Source organism: Maylandia zebra, linkage group LG5, assembly GCF_041146795.1.
Source record: "Maylandia zebra isolate NMK-2024a linkage group LG5, Mzebra_GT3a, whole genome shotgun sequence".
Lineage (NCBI taxonomy): Eukaryota > Metazoa > Chordata > Actinopteri > Cichliformes > Cichlidae > Maylandia > Maylandia zebra.
The window spans coordinates 12,496,062-12,513,484 of record NC_135171.1 but is presented as its reverse complement, the minus strand read 5'-3'; the positions used below and the strand labels follow the sequence as shown (position 1 = coordinate 12,513,484).

The 17,423-nt window shown below is 42.3% G+C and overlaps 1 protein-coding gene across 6 annotated transcripts in view; it reads left to right on the top strand.

Moving 5' to 3' along the window:
• Positions 1-17,423, top strand: part of sulf2a (sulfatase 2a) — a 46,386-nt gene that overhangs the window by 20,691 nt on the left and 8,272 nt on the right. For 3 of the 6 annotated variants that reach the window (XM_076883779.1, XM_012924883.3, XM_004571882.3), the window contains exons 2-5: positions 685-750; positions 15,626-15,892; positions 16,641-16,880; positions 16,997-17,148. In XM_076883779.1, coding sequence (XP_076739894.1) covers positions 15,697-15,892; positions 16,641-16,880; positions 16,997-17,148 — 588 coding nt within the window. In that variant the 5' untranslated portion in view covers positions 685-750; positions 15,626-15,696. Of the gene's footprint in view, positions 1-684; positions 751-4,020; positions 4,181-15,500; positions 15,519-15,625; positions 15,893-16,640; positions 16,881-16,996; positions 17,149-17,423 lie in introns of those variants that run through there. The other 3 variants (XM_076883778.1, XM_076883781.1, XM_012924881.3) reach the window with 3 other exon arrangements.

Below are 17,423 nucleotides of genomic sequence, written 5' to 3'. Positions count from 1 at the left end.
AATCAGAACAGGGATCAGACAGCTCCGTTCCTGTCAGCATGTCTTCACAGACAGACACCAAACAAGGCCTTGCAGCTTACAAGATCACAACTGGAGACATTTGGAGACATGTAGATAGTGTTAGATGGCAGCTTGATGGAAAGAGGAGGGTGAAAAAAGCTATTTTTCTGTAGCTCCACTGCTTCTGACACCTAGTATTGTTTGCCTGGCTGAAATTTAGCAGCAATTTCATAGTGTTATGAAGGCAAACGGGTTGTTATCACTATTGCTAAAAATGTCCCAGAGAGTAAGAGGTAATTATGTTAAAATCAGATCATTTATATTCTGGTACAGGTCTAATTAAACCACCTCCTGAACTATTGCCTGCTTCCTCAGGCGTCACAACATCCATCATACATGGACTATCTTGTTTGAATACCGTGTGTACACCAGATGTTCTCAGTCATTGGGCTATGTGTGAAAGAAGAGTAACATTTCAGAGTGGCATCTAGACAGAGTACTTAATGGCATTTTTTAGGGTGGAGCGGAACAAATCAAGCTGGGGTCAAGCATTAAAAAAATATTTGTTAAAAAAAATAATGCAGTTGCAACAATATGGAATAATCCGGCTTTGTTTGAGCTTCTAAACTGAAGTAATATATGTTCCAAGTATTCAACCACTCTGGACTTTGTGTTTGCTTACAGGATTTGGCAGTGAGAGGCTGATTTCTGTGGGAGAGAACATCTTTGGCAGCTTGTTTAGAAAAGAAGGTAAGGATGTTCACCTCTCAAAGAGAATTTTCCATCTGTTAACATCCCCGTGGATGGAGTTTTGTCGCGTTTCCACAGATAGGTTTCTAAAGATGTGGATCAGTGCATGTCTTTACGTTTCTTCATGAAATCAAATCACACAGATTTGGTCTTTTCTGGTTATCTGATTTTGTACTTTTTGGGTATCACACCTTCATCTTCAGAAATAAGTCAGGGACTGACTTATTACTTTTTCCCGTTACTGTGGATTCTCCTTATTCCTGAGAAAACTGCAGGTTACGGTTAGTGTCAACACTTTATTTCCTACAATGGGGATGAAATCATCTCTTCCAAAGACACCACGTTGCTTCAGCCAGTCCCTTAATCACATCAGCTCATTTGATCTGAATGCCAGTGATTACCACTTGGTTCTGCACAAATAAAGGCACGGTTGTTATTGCTTCTGCAGAGAGGGACATCATGATGAAAGAAATCTGTGGGTGTTTTGGTTGCTGGCCACAGCAGATGCACCCTCGTCAATAGAAATTGGTAGTTATGAATAGGAAAAAAAGAGTGAAATGAATGCTGTAGAGTGTTGGGTGAGGTGAGACTAATGAGCTGGTTATAAAGTGTAGACTTTTTATGAAGAATCACCTTCACCCCCTGTAGCTTTGGGTTAGATTAATGTATTATCTAAAGAAGTAATGATAGGACTGGACACATTTTATGCTTTAAATTAGTTGTTAGATGTGTCACTGTTACTTTGTCCTGATTTCCAGTAACATAGTCGTGCTGCTGCTATGATCAGAGTCATTCTGTGTGATCAGTTGGATAGCTGCAGAAGAAACTGCTCTCTGTACATGTGGGTATATTATTTGCACAGCTGTGTACAGCTGTCTCATTACCACTTGCAAAAACATCAGTATGCAGGGCAGTTCTCCTTTCTGGTTAACAAACAACTGCTACAAAGGGCTCCTAATATACATGCAATAGTTTACTGTTTTGTTTGTGAAGACAATATGCCTCATTATGAAACTTGTATTGACAGACGATTTAAGGCAGCTCAGCTCTGATATAGCTTCTGTTTCTGTGACACTAGCAAGAGCAGACAGGTGAATGATGTGCCTTTGCTAAAATATTCTGTTTGAGGACTGATCTCCACTTCAAACCCCTAGTTTGAGGACAGCATTCACCTCTCTCTTTCTTCCTCCTCTTCTTCCTGGTAGAGAGAGCCTTCGGCAGTCAGTGCCGGATAAAAACCAAAAGTCTGCTAGAGAAACTCTTCAAAGGTACAGTTCATTCGCTGAATGAAGACCTCATCAATTCAGCCTCCCCTCTTAAACCAGTGTCCTTTCCGCAGAGTTCTGGTTGTTTATGAACAAAGTTGTTTGATATATCTCCACTATTCCTTGCAGCTGATTGCATAAGGTGCTTTTGATATCGTGTGAGTGACAAAAGGATATTTTTCCCTAACCGCTTTGGATTAGCCAGTGGTGGGTGCAGGTTTCTTACATCCAGCCTAGGATATTTGATGCACACAGCAGGGGTCTTGGAGCAGTTTCCTGACCCTCATTTTCCACATCAGCAAGACAGAAACTCCCGGCTTGCTTCCATGCACCATCCTGCCTTCTGCCCACTGATTAAAAGTCAAATATTAAAGTGCTCTGTTGTGACCACGGCCTAATTGATTCTTTCCGCCGGGTGCACACAGAATGGGCTGACAGCAGGCGATACCAGGCTTTGTCAACATCGGGCATGCTGCCTGACGCTCAGGACGGCACCCCAATAAAGCCTCCTGTGAGTGTGCCAACCTGCGGCCCCACACACACTGAGGCCACTCGGCACTCCGGCCAAGCTTTATAGTAAAAACAGAGGCAGCTCATTCTTTTGCTGTTTGTCAGCTTCCATCAGCTAGCTGGGAGCCCACTTTTTATTTTTAAGGAAGTTGCTGCCTGTGACAAAAGTGTGTGTGTGTGTGTGTGTGTGTGTAGGTCCACGCTTGAAAAAAATCTCTTTAGCCCACTTGCATAACCTCTCATCTAACTTAAGCAATCTGGGGCGATGGTGCTGAAAGGCGCATTCAGCTGAATGCAAAGTTCCACAAAGGGCCCTCTTCTTTTTTCCCCATCCCCAGTTTCCTGCCCTTAAGATAATTGCTTTAATAGATATTAATCACAGCTGTGTTTAAAAAGGAGCTTACAAAACACACGATGACACCGAGTATCTCATCACCAGTCTGTGATAAATGCTGGATAGGTGTTGGTGGTTCTGTTTGAAGTCTTGTCTCTTACACTCTAGTGTAGGAATCAAATTTCTTTCAGGTGCTCCCTTATCCACAAAGGCTTGCCACAGCAGGTAGCTTCACATGTTTGATTTTACAGACTTTTTTTGAACAAGACGTCTCCTTCTAGAATTGAACCATGGATCCTTTGTTTGGTAAGTAAATGTGTAAAGCACTACACTATAGGAACGCCTAAACTGAATTTCTACAGCAGTAAAACAGTGCGTTTCTCCACTCTTTATGTGAAAGAAATGCAGCGTCCCTGTGCCTCTCCTGTCGGCTTACCCTATGAATTTACTGGCCATTTTATGTACACCATGAATTGGCTTTGCTCCCCATCTATTTTTAATGATTTCTGACTGCACAAGAGAGGGTTACAGTGATCTTAATGCCATATGATGTTCATTAAATGCAGACATTCATTTACAGCATTTTTCTCATGAATGTGATTGACCTTTTTGCTCAGTGTGAACCACAGTAAAAGGGTATAGGTGCCTATTAATCGCTTCATGGTTGAAAAACTGGGCATATCTCCTATCCTGTCTGGTGCTTTATGTTCTGTCTAAGCTGATAGGAAGGCGTTATGAGGTTTTGTGTGGGTGCAGCGGTCACAGTGAGGTAATGGTGCAGTAATTACGCCTTTAGTAAAACGGGGTCGTGCGCTGCACTCTTTTTGCGACACAAGGTTGATGAACTCCATCCCAGCGCTGTTAATTGATGCCTGATTGAAGAAAGTGGGATAAAACAGAGAAATCACCCAAGAGAAAAAGTCAGCAGGTTGCAATTAAACAAGTGTAGAGTATTTTGAAGAGGTTATCAACAGAATATATACAATTTCCAATTAGGAATTTAAATTTCTTTTCACATCCTGTTTCAGTATGATCGGTTGCCAGCCCAGCTCTGGATTGGTCCCTTGGCTGCTTCAGGAGTAAAGGCCACTGTGAAATAACCACGATGTCCTCTGAGCAGGGTTTCTATTCTTCCCCCATCCTGTTACTTCCCTGCTGCAGATCCCAGGAGAGGTTCCAGAGGCAGAGTGGGGGTCATGATCACACTACAGGAGGGCGACAGTCGGCTGCCTTTCTGACAGGGGTCTAATGGAGGCCTAATAGGAACTAGTCGAGTTCCAGAGGCCTCTGCTTTGACCTTGAATTTCGCCTGTGGAGGCAGGTAAAGAGGAGGATGAGGGATGGAAAAGGGAAGTGATATTGTAGAAGCTGACAGGCAGGTGGTTTAAACACCTTTCTGGCTCTCTGAATCTTTTTTTTTTTACCTTTGATTGGGCAAGTGTGTATGTCTGTGTGTCACCATGAGTCAGAATATATTTTAAAAAGTATATATTACCTTAAAATTTATTTAACTATTCTTGTTTTTTTATTGATATTATAATTGTGTGTGTGTGTGGGGGGGGGGATTCATATATATGAAAAAAAACCTTTTTGTTTTGCAAGTAACTTTCAAGTTTGAATAATTTCATCAAACTTTAGTGCATTATTGCCGTATTTGAAATGCAACAACATTTTTTTTTTCTTCAGAATAACTTAATTACAAATCGTCCGGATTTTTAAAGCAACAGGTTTGAAGGTTATTAGCTTTGGCCAAGTGCACTCAAGCAGCTTTCTTTCACTGCATATTGATTGGACATAAAATGAAACATATGGATCCAAAGCACAAGGAGACAATGATGAATTCGGTTCAATCAATTGTGAAAACCCCCAAAGATAACTGTAATTATGAATATTTAATATTAACCTTCTTTCTGCTCTTACTTACTAATATTTGTTCACACATGTAAGGATGTGTGTGTCTGGTTTTTTCAGTCAGTAATTCAAATCACAGGAAAGTCAGGCCTGCAGGGACAGCTGATGAGCATTATCCACAGTAAAGAGAGACCCACTCCTGCCTGATCAATCTGAGCTCTCATTAAAAGGCTGCCAAGCCCTTTGCAACCCAATACAATATCAATACTGTAGCACCACAAAGGGACCTCCAAAGCTGTTAGGCAAGTCGCTGGCAGCTTAACTGTCATTACTGGGTGGGCACCATGCCAGAGACCCCCTTTGTGGGCCACTTAGGCTCCCCCCATGGTCCCAAACACAGGTCAGGACAGACAGATGGGCTGTCTGGGCAGCTGTCCCGAGGAAGAGATGGAGAGAGATGGATGCCGACCTGTAGAGGAGGAGACGGCCTGCGCTCTCTCGCAGTATAGAGGGATGATATAGACTGTGTGTGTAGAGAGTGTGGAGTTACACACACTGCGGTCTCAACCGTGGCTTGTTTGTTTGCAATGCATGAGTATTTTCTGTGTTACCAAAGCTGATGTTTACACAGACAGACACAGATGTTTGCATTTAAACTGAACCAAAAACAAAGAGTTTGCTTAAAAAGACACACTCTGTGAACTGTGTTGTTACAGAGGAAAAACATTCCGGGTTTGGGCATGTAGCCTAAGATTCCTGCTGGGAAAACCATAAGCAATGAATGGCACTCTGTGGTGATTTCCAAGTAGAGCAAATGGGGGGAATATAAGTGACCATACATAGAAAGCCTCTGTAATTCAGATCATTGTGTGGAAATCTCCCCTCTGTGCTCTAGTCCTAACCCCCTGTGTGGTTCCGATAGGAGAGGGAGGGATAAGCCAGTAATCCACTGACAAAAGGGCCAGGAGAAAGCCAGCTAGCAAAGGTGGGGGGGTAAGGACAGAGAATGGGAGGAGTGAAGAAGTAAAGAAGCATTTGTTGCCTCTCAAAGTCCCAAGGGTGTGCTTAACTCCAGATAAGATGGTCCTCACCATGCTCACCGGTCCTGGCCATCCCCATGCTGTGTAGGGCCTCTTTGAATAGTTAAGAACCATTGTTTATCCGTTAAGTAAAAGATTGGCAAGTCTACAGAAGTGATTACTTCAGCAGCAGCTCAACTGTAACTTCCTACTAGCGTATTGATTTATCTGAGCTGTCTTTAATTTATTCAGCGGGTGGCCGACAGTTGTTTACTGAAAGTTGAAACTGATATTGTCCGTAATCATCATTAAGTCTGGGCCATAAGGAGAGGGAGAAGTCCCCACTGCCGCTGCTAATTTGATAATAGGAGAGGAATGGCATGTAATTAAAAGACAACAGATGACAGCTTAAAACCTGTGAGTCCAGTGGAACAAGATGTGTGCAACTCATAAACCAAAGGCGCACAACCTTATTTAGAAAAATAACAGCAACAAACTTTCAGCAGATAATTATCACTGTGGGAATCTCAATATTGTTCTCATCAAGCCTTTTCGTATTATGCAATTCTTAGCAGACCACGTTGTGGATTGATGTTAGATTTTTCAATGCTGCAGCAGTTACACAATGTCATACAGAAGTCATTTGGCTGCTCTGAAGTCTCAGTGAGGTATTTAGGTTGGTGGAACAATGGCCCCCAGCTGATTTGTCCGTTATCCATTTAGCTGAGATGTGACACACTGTAGGGGGGCTTTGCCACTGGTCAATAAGTGCCAATAAGAAACAGTCATCACTCAGCGGGCTGCCCTGTCCACCAGCGTGCTCACTTGTTTCAGCTGTCAACCCCCATGTCAAAGGAGCTAGCAACTGAGCCGCTCTTTCGGATGCATCACAAATGGCTTTCTCATATACAAACCTGAATAGGACAGGAAAGGCAAGGACACTCAGAGACTGCAAAGCAGGGCGATTTTCCCTCAGACATCTGAATAAACCCATCTGAAGTGAAAAAAGCTACGTATTTGCAAAACACCATTGACAGTTGCTCATTCTCTCAATCTTAAGTCCCTGGAGGTGGGGCCGTGGGGGGTTGAACTCAAGTCAGGGACAATCGTGGCTCTGTTTGTGTTTTCTCTAACACCTCCGTGTTCTCTTTGGGCTCTCATGGAGCGTACCGCAGGGGTGCATGAGAGGAGGGGTAAGTGCCGTGACCCTGAAATGGTCCCTGACTGGAGCCCCTCAAAAAATCCTGCAGACCACCACGCTAGCCTTACATGCCACCCGGTTGCTGCTGGAAACAAAGCGCAAAGTGGACATGTGTGAATCAAAGTGAAAAGTAGCATCTTAAGAGTTCAAGAGTGAATCTGGTTAATAAAGAAATCCTCACTGCAGTAGGTTTTTATTTGTGGTGTGGCTGAGTCCATTATGGGGAAGATCTTCACTGATTTAGTTTGATAAACCCCGAGGAGACCAAAAGGTAGATCTGTGATGTCCCTGTAATGCCTTTGAGAACAATACAACAATATGATTCTGTTCATTTCCTCCAGATTCAGAGATAATTAGCCTAACTGTTGTTTTCCTCTTTTATGTCCCCTCATTGGAAAGAGAAGTTTGAAGTCTGATACACACAGTGTGGGTGTGTTTGTGTGTCTACCGCTCAGTATGTGTGTGCGCGTGTGAGACGTTGTGTGTACTTTTATAGTCAACAGAGCCGAGTCTGTCAGAGCTCTTTGTTCTCTGGCGAGAACACATCATGACTGGGCTTTTTGTCTGAACTGACAACATCATACAGTCTCTTTTTCTACCTCGCTCTCTTTCGTCTTCCTCTCTCTCTCCTCCACCCTCTTATTTTTTTCCAGCAAACTATTCACCCACCTTCCCATCACTTTCTCCCTCACGCATTGAAACCATTTAAAAGATAATGGGCCCTGTGGATTATGGAGGTATGGCGATGATTTTTTTTCCTTGTGTCTGTCTGGGTGCTTTAGCTTTGTGAGGAAGTCAGAGTATAGCGTGACTACCAGAAAATGACTACTGAGGGCAGGTTTTTTTGCATTTATAATTTATTGCCATCTTTGTTTGTTACCCTACATTTATGTAACTTTTACTTAGGGCCAAAATTTAAACATCACAGCGTGGCAACCAGATAAAGCTGTTCGATGTCTCCTTCTGCAAGCATGGGGAGTAATTAGCTACCTCCAGCATCTACGTTCCCTCTGTGAAGACTTTCCAGGAGGTTTGATAACCTGGCATGAGCATGAGGTCACTGATAAAGCGCAACTTACATAGATGTAGCTTTCTGAAAAGACCCAAAAACTCTAATATTTACTCCACTACCCCCAACACTGCTGTAAAAACATGAAAAAAAGGAGAATTTACGAACGACTCCGACACAGGTGGGGCTTTTCTCCCTCAGCAATAGGTCTGGGGTCTTTTTTGTTCAGTTTATTTCCTTGTTTGTTTTTTTAATTCCCCAAATCTGAATTATGCATTTATACAACCACGGAAGGTTGTGAGGTAAAGATAATTATCTCTGACACACTCACAGTGGTGTTATCTCAGTTAGCAGCTACACAGTGTCTCACTTTGTGCACGCTCAGGCTGGACGATCACCACGAAGAAGGAAAAAGTAAGTGATAGAAACATTTTCTTACAAAGTATTTTATTCTTGTTTTGTTAATGTACAATGAAATGTATCCTTTTGGCTGTAGCATTTATAGCACTGCTTCACTGTCTCTGTGTGAGGGGAAGTTGTGAAAAGCAAGGTGGAAAGTAACCAGGTGAAAGCTGCATGAACCAGCGTGGTTCTGTAAAACTTGGATGCAGAAATTGAGCAGCTGTTTGTTAGATGTGTCAGAATAAAACTACATATAACTGCACAACTAATGTTGTGTTACACAGGATGTGTAGCTACTTTCTGCACAGGGTTGTGCAAGGTGTGCAGGAAAGGTTGCCAGGGCTCATAGCATTAGCCTGACTCGGCAAACTAATCTGACTTTATTTTGTACACAGTGGGAGGTGGCACACATTTCAGTAGTTAAAAATGCGATTATTGAAGTGATTAATGGTTTTAAGATGACTTTTAAATATGTATGCAATGTTTGTATGACCAATATTTAATTTGTCCATTGTGTCCAATTTTGGATATTTTCTGTGTGCTTTTGTCATACAGTCAGTTTGTTTTAAACACTATTAAATTAGTTGCATCCTTACTGGAAATGGGCGAAGACAACAGTGGACAGCGGTGTGAATCATGTCTGTGTTTACTCAGCAGCCATAATTTTTTAATGAGAAAAGTTTGTTGATAATTAGTGAGAAAATTGGGGAATAATTATTTGAAAATGATGCAGAATGCCTGAGAGTTTCATTGTGTTATATTTTAGTATGTGCCGAACTGTCACCTGCTCTTCGATTTTTTTTCAGTTTTGCTTTATATGTGTGTTTTTTCTGCATCTCTTAATTTACACCATAAACAGATGTAGAAAAAATGCAATTCACCAGAATACAGGAAGTGAAGTGCATGTTGCTCCAAATTTGGGGAGGAAATCCAAGAACTCTTTCTTAATGTGTTGCTTCTGATATTCAACCCAACCCTGTACCGAGTTCTCCTGAAGGCCTTGGATTTGGGTTGATATCAGAGGTCTGTGTAAACCAGTGAGGTTGTCCTAAAACACTATAAGAAAACTGTTTATTTATCCACATTTATCTACAAATATAGTTATTGTACTTGTATAGCATTCGATATGTTTTCTATAAAGAAAACGCTTGTTAGTGAGTGTGAGGCAGAGAGAGAGATTTCCAGACAGAGCACATCACCACTTCACCTCTTCCCCTGGAGCAGCAGACTCACTGCAGGATTAATGATGTGTTAAGTGCTAAAATTACACACATTCATATTTCACCATTTGGGCAGCACATTCCACATGGCATTAAAGGTGAGGGGAGAATATTATGTGTTAACAAGAGAAGAAACACAAATCTGAAGACAAACAGTTTAAGTGCAGAAAGAAATATTTCACACTTGGGTCACTTCATCGCTGCAGAAATCAAATTTTCTCACTTTTAAAGTCTAACCACTGGTCTTTTGTGTCTGCGTATTCAAACAGAAAATTGCTGTGCAGGTTCTGACTGTCATCTTAAAATGTCTGCAGTGTGCCGAGCTTATCGGAACCTGAGGGAAATCTAAATTAAATCTTCTCAGTGAATAGGATCAGCCTCTGCATTATCTCTTGTCATTCTCAACGGTTAAAGTTAGTTACCGTATTAGGAAGTAAAGGCACATTCATCAGAAGAATGTGTGGGCTCTATTTTAAACCAAGGAGCTGCTGGAGAGTTATTGAATATGATTTCAGGGTTATTAGCGAAGCACTGAGAGTTTTGACCAGTGATGGATTCTGTCATAGTAAAGAGGCATTGTTTTTGGATGTCATTGCATCGGTATCAGTTGTTAGTTTGGAGGTCAGTGTTGGAAAAAGATTGTCTGGGGTCACACAGCTGTGCTACGGGGGAATCAAGAGTCAAGACCTTCTGCTCCAAAAAAATGACAACAAGTTGTAACTGCGTAAAATCCACATTTTTACTTTTACTGTCAAATCAGAGTTCATAGAGACATAAAACAGCTGACAGGGGAAAGCAGCATTCTGTCTTATAGAATGAATTATGAGAGTCTGATACCACGATTAGTCTCAGCTTGACAAAGGATCTATATACAGGGTTTTAAACATGAGCAGCAAACACTTTGATATGGAACAATTTAGCTGAGCAACATTCTCCATTTGTGCGTTGCTTGCTTAGCTGTTCTGTGGGTTTTAGCTGTTCTCTCGCTATGAAATCATTGTATCTACATTTAGAAAGAGGCGAGTGCAGCCCAGAGCCTTCAGCTAATGGCTGCAGAAAACAACTGAAGCATTCTGTTATGTACCTAATTTCATCTAACCCACTGTTTTTGTTTTTTCTTCTCATTTCCCTTGCTCTCTGATTCACCATGTATATCCCCTCAGTCACCCTCAATGTGTTTCATAAAGGGGAGCAGAGAAGGCAAACACTCCTTCACATTAATCCGATCACGTTCCAAAGTGTTGGCTTCGTGTCTGAATGAGCACCCTATCACTTTTCCGCAAAAGTTGCGATGACCTATTTAGTAGTTCAGCACTAGGAACATTTACTTATCTGTTAATGGCACAAGTCTGAACTGCATGCTGTCACATTAATAGATGGATATACACAAGACAGCACAAGACAAAGACGCAAATAGCTCTCTCCATCACTGTCACTGAATAAAGGAAGGAACATTAACGTGAAAGTGACCCATCTGATTGCGTGAACGCATCGCTTTAACATGCGGATGAAGCCACACACACGAAGTTTCACTTACAAATAGTTGAGCAGTGGAGTTAATGACAGTTCATTAAGACATTTCAATGGACTTTAAACTGGCTCACGCACTTGTTTATTTCGGTCTCCAGTAGTTCTGAAAGTCATATACCAAATAACACCTTTAACTGTACAAGTTTAATTTTCATGACCAAAATCTTACCTTAGCCTTATTAGCTACATTTGCACGGTTGGGTGTCTACAGTGTTTTGTAATAATAAGAATAATATATTAAGACTGCATGTGAAAACAGCCGATTTGAATGCATAGAGAAAGGGGTGTGGGTGTTGAACCTACACTGATAAAGTGATCGTAAGCATAAGAATTGTAATGCTGCTAGATTTCTAAATAAGCCCAGGTCAGCATATCAACTTGAAAGATGACGTGATATATCAGTACTTCTTTTACAGATTGATTGTGCTGCCATCAAATTCCACAAAAGTCAGTTGCTGTAGCTCCACCAATACCTCAAAATAAAAAATTTTCCCAAATCTGGTGGTGGAACAGAGATTTGCAGAGAATAATAGATTAAGGAGACGGACCGTGGCTTCTTATTATCATGAAAAAAACATTCCATACTGTATTGAGAATCACAATCCCCTCCTTCCACTGGCACGCACGCCCTCGTGCACGCACGCACACAAATGCAAACTTCCCTGAGAGAATGTTACTCTCACGTAGATGCATGCCGTTGCAGAATTAGCATCTGAATACCAACTTTTGTTGGTAAATGCAAGGGTCCTTGGAGATTTTGCACATTCTGTTCAGAGCTAGGCAGGCCAGTGGGAACAAAGTCACACATTAGCAAAGCCCTGCCAGGCTCAATTATGACCAAAGGGATTGGCTTGATAGTGTTTCAGCGGGCCACATTCAGCAATGGATGTGTCTATTTAAACATTCCTGGCCACTTCCTTTATGTTTTTCAGCACCGTAGATGGCAAATTCCTCTGTCAAGAACGAGGCAGAGGACAATATGGCGGTTCTCTGCGACACATCCTGTTTTATTCTGCTCTGTTTTATATGGCAGCCTTGGCCTATGAATCTAGTTTTCGCGTTTTGTGAAGATCTGTCTGCAGTGGAAGTGCTCGTGCTTTGTTCTCTCCAGACTATATGCCTAGAATTTTTTTCCCCCTGCCTCGCACAGTCTTTTTTCCCTCAATCTTTCTCTGTCTAAGAACATTGGTGATAAAGAAACCAGGAGCCTGACTTTAAGCTTGTGGGCTTTCGCCTCCATATTTTATTGCCATTATGAGCACAGCTGATTAAATTGCAAGTGTACGCCATGGCTCGTCCTCCTTCAATATGTAATAAATGTCTTTTTTTTCTCAGTTTTCTCATATTCTGTCTGTGTTTTGTGCCTTCTCGGGGGATCGCAGATTGGATGAATCATACTTTGTGCCTGTTTCAAAGCCCAAGGTGTTTTATTTATAGGGGAAAAGTACATTAACGCCTCTGCAAAGTCTTTGGAAGATTTATCAAGTACTCTCCCAGCTTCCACCCTGCCTCACTTGAACTGTGACAGACCTAGTAAAGTACAGATGTGAGTTGCCGGGCAGTGTAACATATCTGCCTGCCGATCCGGTTTCTGTTTTTGTCCCTCCACTCTTGCTACCGTCTTACCATCATGCCCATGCTATGACATGGCCGGCTCTGTTGTCACTACATTTATAATTCAGTCTTATCAATAAAAGATGCGTGGCATTAAGTTTTTATCTGGTGATGCAGTGCTGCTGTCTCTTAAAGCCTCTTTACAAGCGAATGACTGAAGAGCAAAACTTTCCCTCTGTGCTCTGACTTTCAGGCATCGCTTGGCATTAGTATAACCTTAGATGATCCTTGTTCTTTATACATGCTTTTAGAAGCTTATTCCCTATGATCTCATATTCTGCTAGCTTACTCCCACAGCCTTCCTCTGCAAGCCCCCAGCCTTTAATGAGTTTTGCTGAGAGTTATATTTACTCAAGTTGTCTTGTGCTTCTGTCTAAATGGCAAAATTTCTTCTTTCATTCTGTCTTATCGGGCTGAATCAGCATTGTTGTTTTGCAGCTCACTTAGTACAAAGAGCTGATGTGGGCAGATCTCTGTCAGGAAAACGAGCTCTAAATCACTGCAGTTTACAGACACAACATGGCCTGCCTCGCATTATGAATGCGTATAAGCCAACACGGTCATGTTGTTGGAGACTGAGAGCAGCTTGGCTGACAACTGCTGTTCCTTAACTGTCGTCCATCTGTTTTTTCCACACGTCTTCAAGGTGCAATGTCTTCTGTCTGTTTGGAGGTTATGGTTGCGTCTGCTTTTTCTTTGGGTTTCATGTAGCATCTACCACCCGAAGAGATAAACAATACGAGCAGATAAAAGACAGACAGAGGGAGAGCAAGCTGGAAAGAAAGAACCGTGTGTGTCGGTTAAAGCTGATAAAAGCCTGAAAATCCAATTAGTTCTCAGTATCGGGGCAAAGGAGGAAGCCTCATGGGAGTAATGTCAGGAAATATCCACCACCATAGCATGACAATAACACAACATTTACATACTTGGCTATTGATAGAGCAGCGTGAAAAATCTAACTGGATGTTTTCTTGCAAGTCAGGACTATATTTCGTAGCCTTCCCTGATGGCTTTTGCCCACATCAGCTTTTTAAACAGATAAACAACTATCAAAGGCAAGCATTGTACCTACTACACCACAAGCCGCCCTGAAAGAGGAGCCAGTAGGCAGAGGATGATTTTAATTTTTCAACATACTGAATCTCTTCTTTATTCTCTTTAGATGTCCTGGAAATGATTTTGGTGATGAGGTTTGCACTACTGAATGCAGACAGCGTTGGTTAAATGTGTGTCCTTTCAGCAGGTTTCTTTCCCCCCCCCCCCCTTATTATGATTTCCCTCGTTGCTGGTGCCTTCTTTTCATACACTGGCAGAAATGAAAGAGGTATGGAGGCAAGGAGGGAACATGAGAAGGAAGCAGGGACAATTCAGAAAAGCACAGAGCCCCAAGTTAGAGCTCATGTGCTCCTCCTGGGAAGAACCGCATGCCCTGGGTTAGAAGAGCAGAGCAAAAACAGCTGCTGCTACATTTTAATCATGTATTGATATACTCATAGTGTGTATTTGCTTGCATGAGTGTGTCGATGGAGGAAGACAGAGGACATACGAAGGTGCTGGTTTTGTATTTGTCTTTGAATCAGGACTGATCTGGTCACAATCTCATTGTGGACTTCCCAGCACATATACCTAACCCCCACCTTCTCACGACAGCGAAACATCACAGTGGGTTGCTGTTGCTTACAAACGGTTTTTAATTACGGTCACAGGGGTGTGTAGCTGCTGATGTGTCATCATAAATTAGATGCTATTTAAACTTTATTGGGGATTTGATCAAAATGAGAATGCGCTACATTTTATAAGGCAGATTTTTGTTCCGAAAGGTTCAGATGTAAACAAAGGTGGAAAAACGACAAACAAATATTTATTTCTTTATTTCTAAGAAAAAGGTTTTTATTCATTTCGAGACTAAATGTGATCCTCGTTATACAGCGTTTTTTGTTTTTTTTTTGCATGAAGATAAATAAAACGACTCTTAAATCTCGAACACTTACTGATGTGTCTTAATTAGCTACAGTGCTTGTAGCGCTTGTCAATTCTACTGTTGATTTTTCGTGAGTTCTTGCAGTCATTGTTTCTGGAGTTTTTACACTAGAAAGTCAGGTTACCGCTGCTGTGGGTTTGCATGGGCACAATAACCAACAGTTGCCATGGTAAACTCTAATGGGATGTATTGTTAATGAGGAGGAGTTATTAGAAAGCTAATAGGACTGAAGTGTAATTTTGGCAAACTGCATATAGAGATTAATTGAGAAAAGACTATTTAACACATACTTGGCTCTAATTGTTATGTTAAATGTGTGCTCAATTTTTTTGAGCAACAATGACAATAAATAGACAATGTTTTTGTGTTTTTATCTATTTTATTAACCTTAGTGTCATATCCACATTTATTCTTCTACTTTCATTTTCACACTGTGGGGATTTTCTGTTGTAGTGTGCCTTGTCTACTTTATGATTTAAGGTGAACATTTTCATTAGAGTCATATTTTGTCCTCACGTTGTCACTGCGCTCAATGACCCCTGTCTTCATTTCCCTCCTCTCATCCGGTCTCTCCTTCACCTCTGCCTCACACTCCTTCACCCAACTCCTCCTTCCCCTGTTCTTCGCATTCACCCTAACCCCGTTATGATGAGGTGAGGCCCGAGCTGGCCTCCAGCCCAGGCCCATTAGCCCCAGCCTCGCAGCCATGTGCTCATCACCAGAGATCATTACAATCAGCCAATGACACCACTCCAATGCATCATTAATGATTGATTAACGAGCTGAGCTCAGCCCAAGCGGGTGCATTTGTACGGAAGAGCACCCCATAATGGTCAGGCAAGGCTTGCATCTGCTGTTTTTAACTTGTGCAGCTTTGTGTATGTGCGTGTGTTTGTATGATTTATTCTCATCAGCTTCCCTCTGTGTCCTCTTCCTCAGGCTGAGTAAGGAAGTTGCTGACTCCTCTGTGTTGAAAGAAACACTAAGGAGGTGACTGAGGAGGTGGCGTGATGGCAGAGCGGAGGCTCTCCGCCCCTCTCCCTCTCCTTCTCTTTCTTGTCCTGGTGGGAGTTCTCCCAGAGATTGAGAGCTCGGGATATCTTTCCGGATATCGCCTGAGGAGTCGTTTGCAGAGGGACCGGCACATCCGCAACATCCGACCCAACGTCATTCTCATTCTCACTGATGATCAAGACATAGAACTGGGTAAAATGTTTCCATTAATCCTCTGTGGTGTGCGTTTACCGTGTGATTATGCATCTGTATCTCTGTTCACTTTGTCGGGTACAGACATTTTGTCCATGTGTATCCACCAGCATCAGCAAAGGAAAGTCAGCCTAATGCTGCCTCTTGGCACCATAACAACTGGCCCACTCAAAGTCATGTGTTCCCTTTGCCAGCTCCTCTGTCGCTGGCATGAAATGAGGGCGGCCTATGGCTTCCATTGTCTGGTTGCCAAACCCTGGCCATCTCCCTACCCGCTTAAGTCTTTTAGCAGCGTATTGGGCTGGAGTGGCTGCATAATGGCCTCAGTGACATCCTTTGTCCTCCTGTGATCACCAGTGAGAAAACTCCCATTGAAAAGCAGGAATTTATGGTCAAGCATCTGTTTCCCCAAACAATCACCATCCGCCTGAAAAGCTTTTAGTACACAGTAGACCAAATGGGTTACTTTACAAAAAAAGATTTATTCTCTCATCTTATTTCCCCCCTTTCGTTTTATCTTCCCACATCCATAATGTTTTTCCCCCCTCATGGGTTATATTTATATTTTCACTCTTTACTCTATGTTCAACATCTCACTCCTCATTCCTCTTGAATGCTTTACATCCCCCTGGGTCCCTTTCATTTCAATTGCTGGCTTTTGAATCTGCTCTTACCCTCCTGTCCCCTCGTACAACCTCCCCTCCCCCCCCCCCCCCCCTTCTCTCCCTTTCCCCCTGTTGCCTCCCAGGCTCTATGCAGGCCATGAACAAAACTCGGCACATCATGGAAAAGGGCGGCACACATTTTTCAAACGCTTTCTCCACCACGCCAATGTGCTGCCCATCCCGCTCCTCCATCCTGACGGGAAAATATGTGCATAATCACCATACCTATACCAACAACGAGAACTGCTCCTCACCCTCGTGGCAGGCCCACCACGAGCCGCACACCTTTGCTGTCCACCTCAACAACTCAGGCTACAGGACAGGTGAGCGTTGCAGAGTCCAAATCGAGCTTCAGTCGTACCCATTGAGTTATGAAATTTGCAAATAAACCTGAAAGAGAGTACATCATTAACTTGCTGCGCACCTGTTCTTCACTCAGCCTTTTTTGGAAAATACCTCAATGAGTACAACGGCTCCTACGTGCCTCCTGGCTGGAAGGAGTGGGTAGCATTGGTGAAAAACTCACGTTTCTACAACTACACCCTCTGCAGAAACGGTGTACGGGAGAAGCACAGCAGCGACTACACAAAGGTATTATTGCACTCTTCTGACATCAAAAAGAAAATACATGTATCTTTACAGAATAATTATCCCTGCATGTGCTGAGATTGATACAAAATCATTTAATGAAATTTGTGAAAAGTGATGCTTTTGTTCAAATGAAAACAACAATTCAATAAGTTTAAGCAACATAATACACATGAAAATTACACTTTAAAGTAGCTTAACAAGATGAAGGGTTAAAACATTGAGCAGTTCCACTGACTCAGTATCAGTAACGTCTGGTTTTGACTCGCACAGTGCTG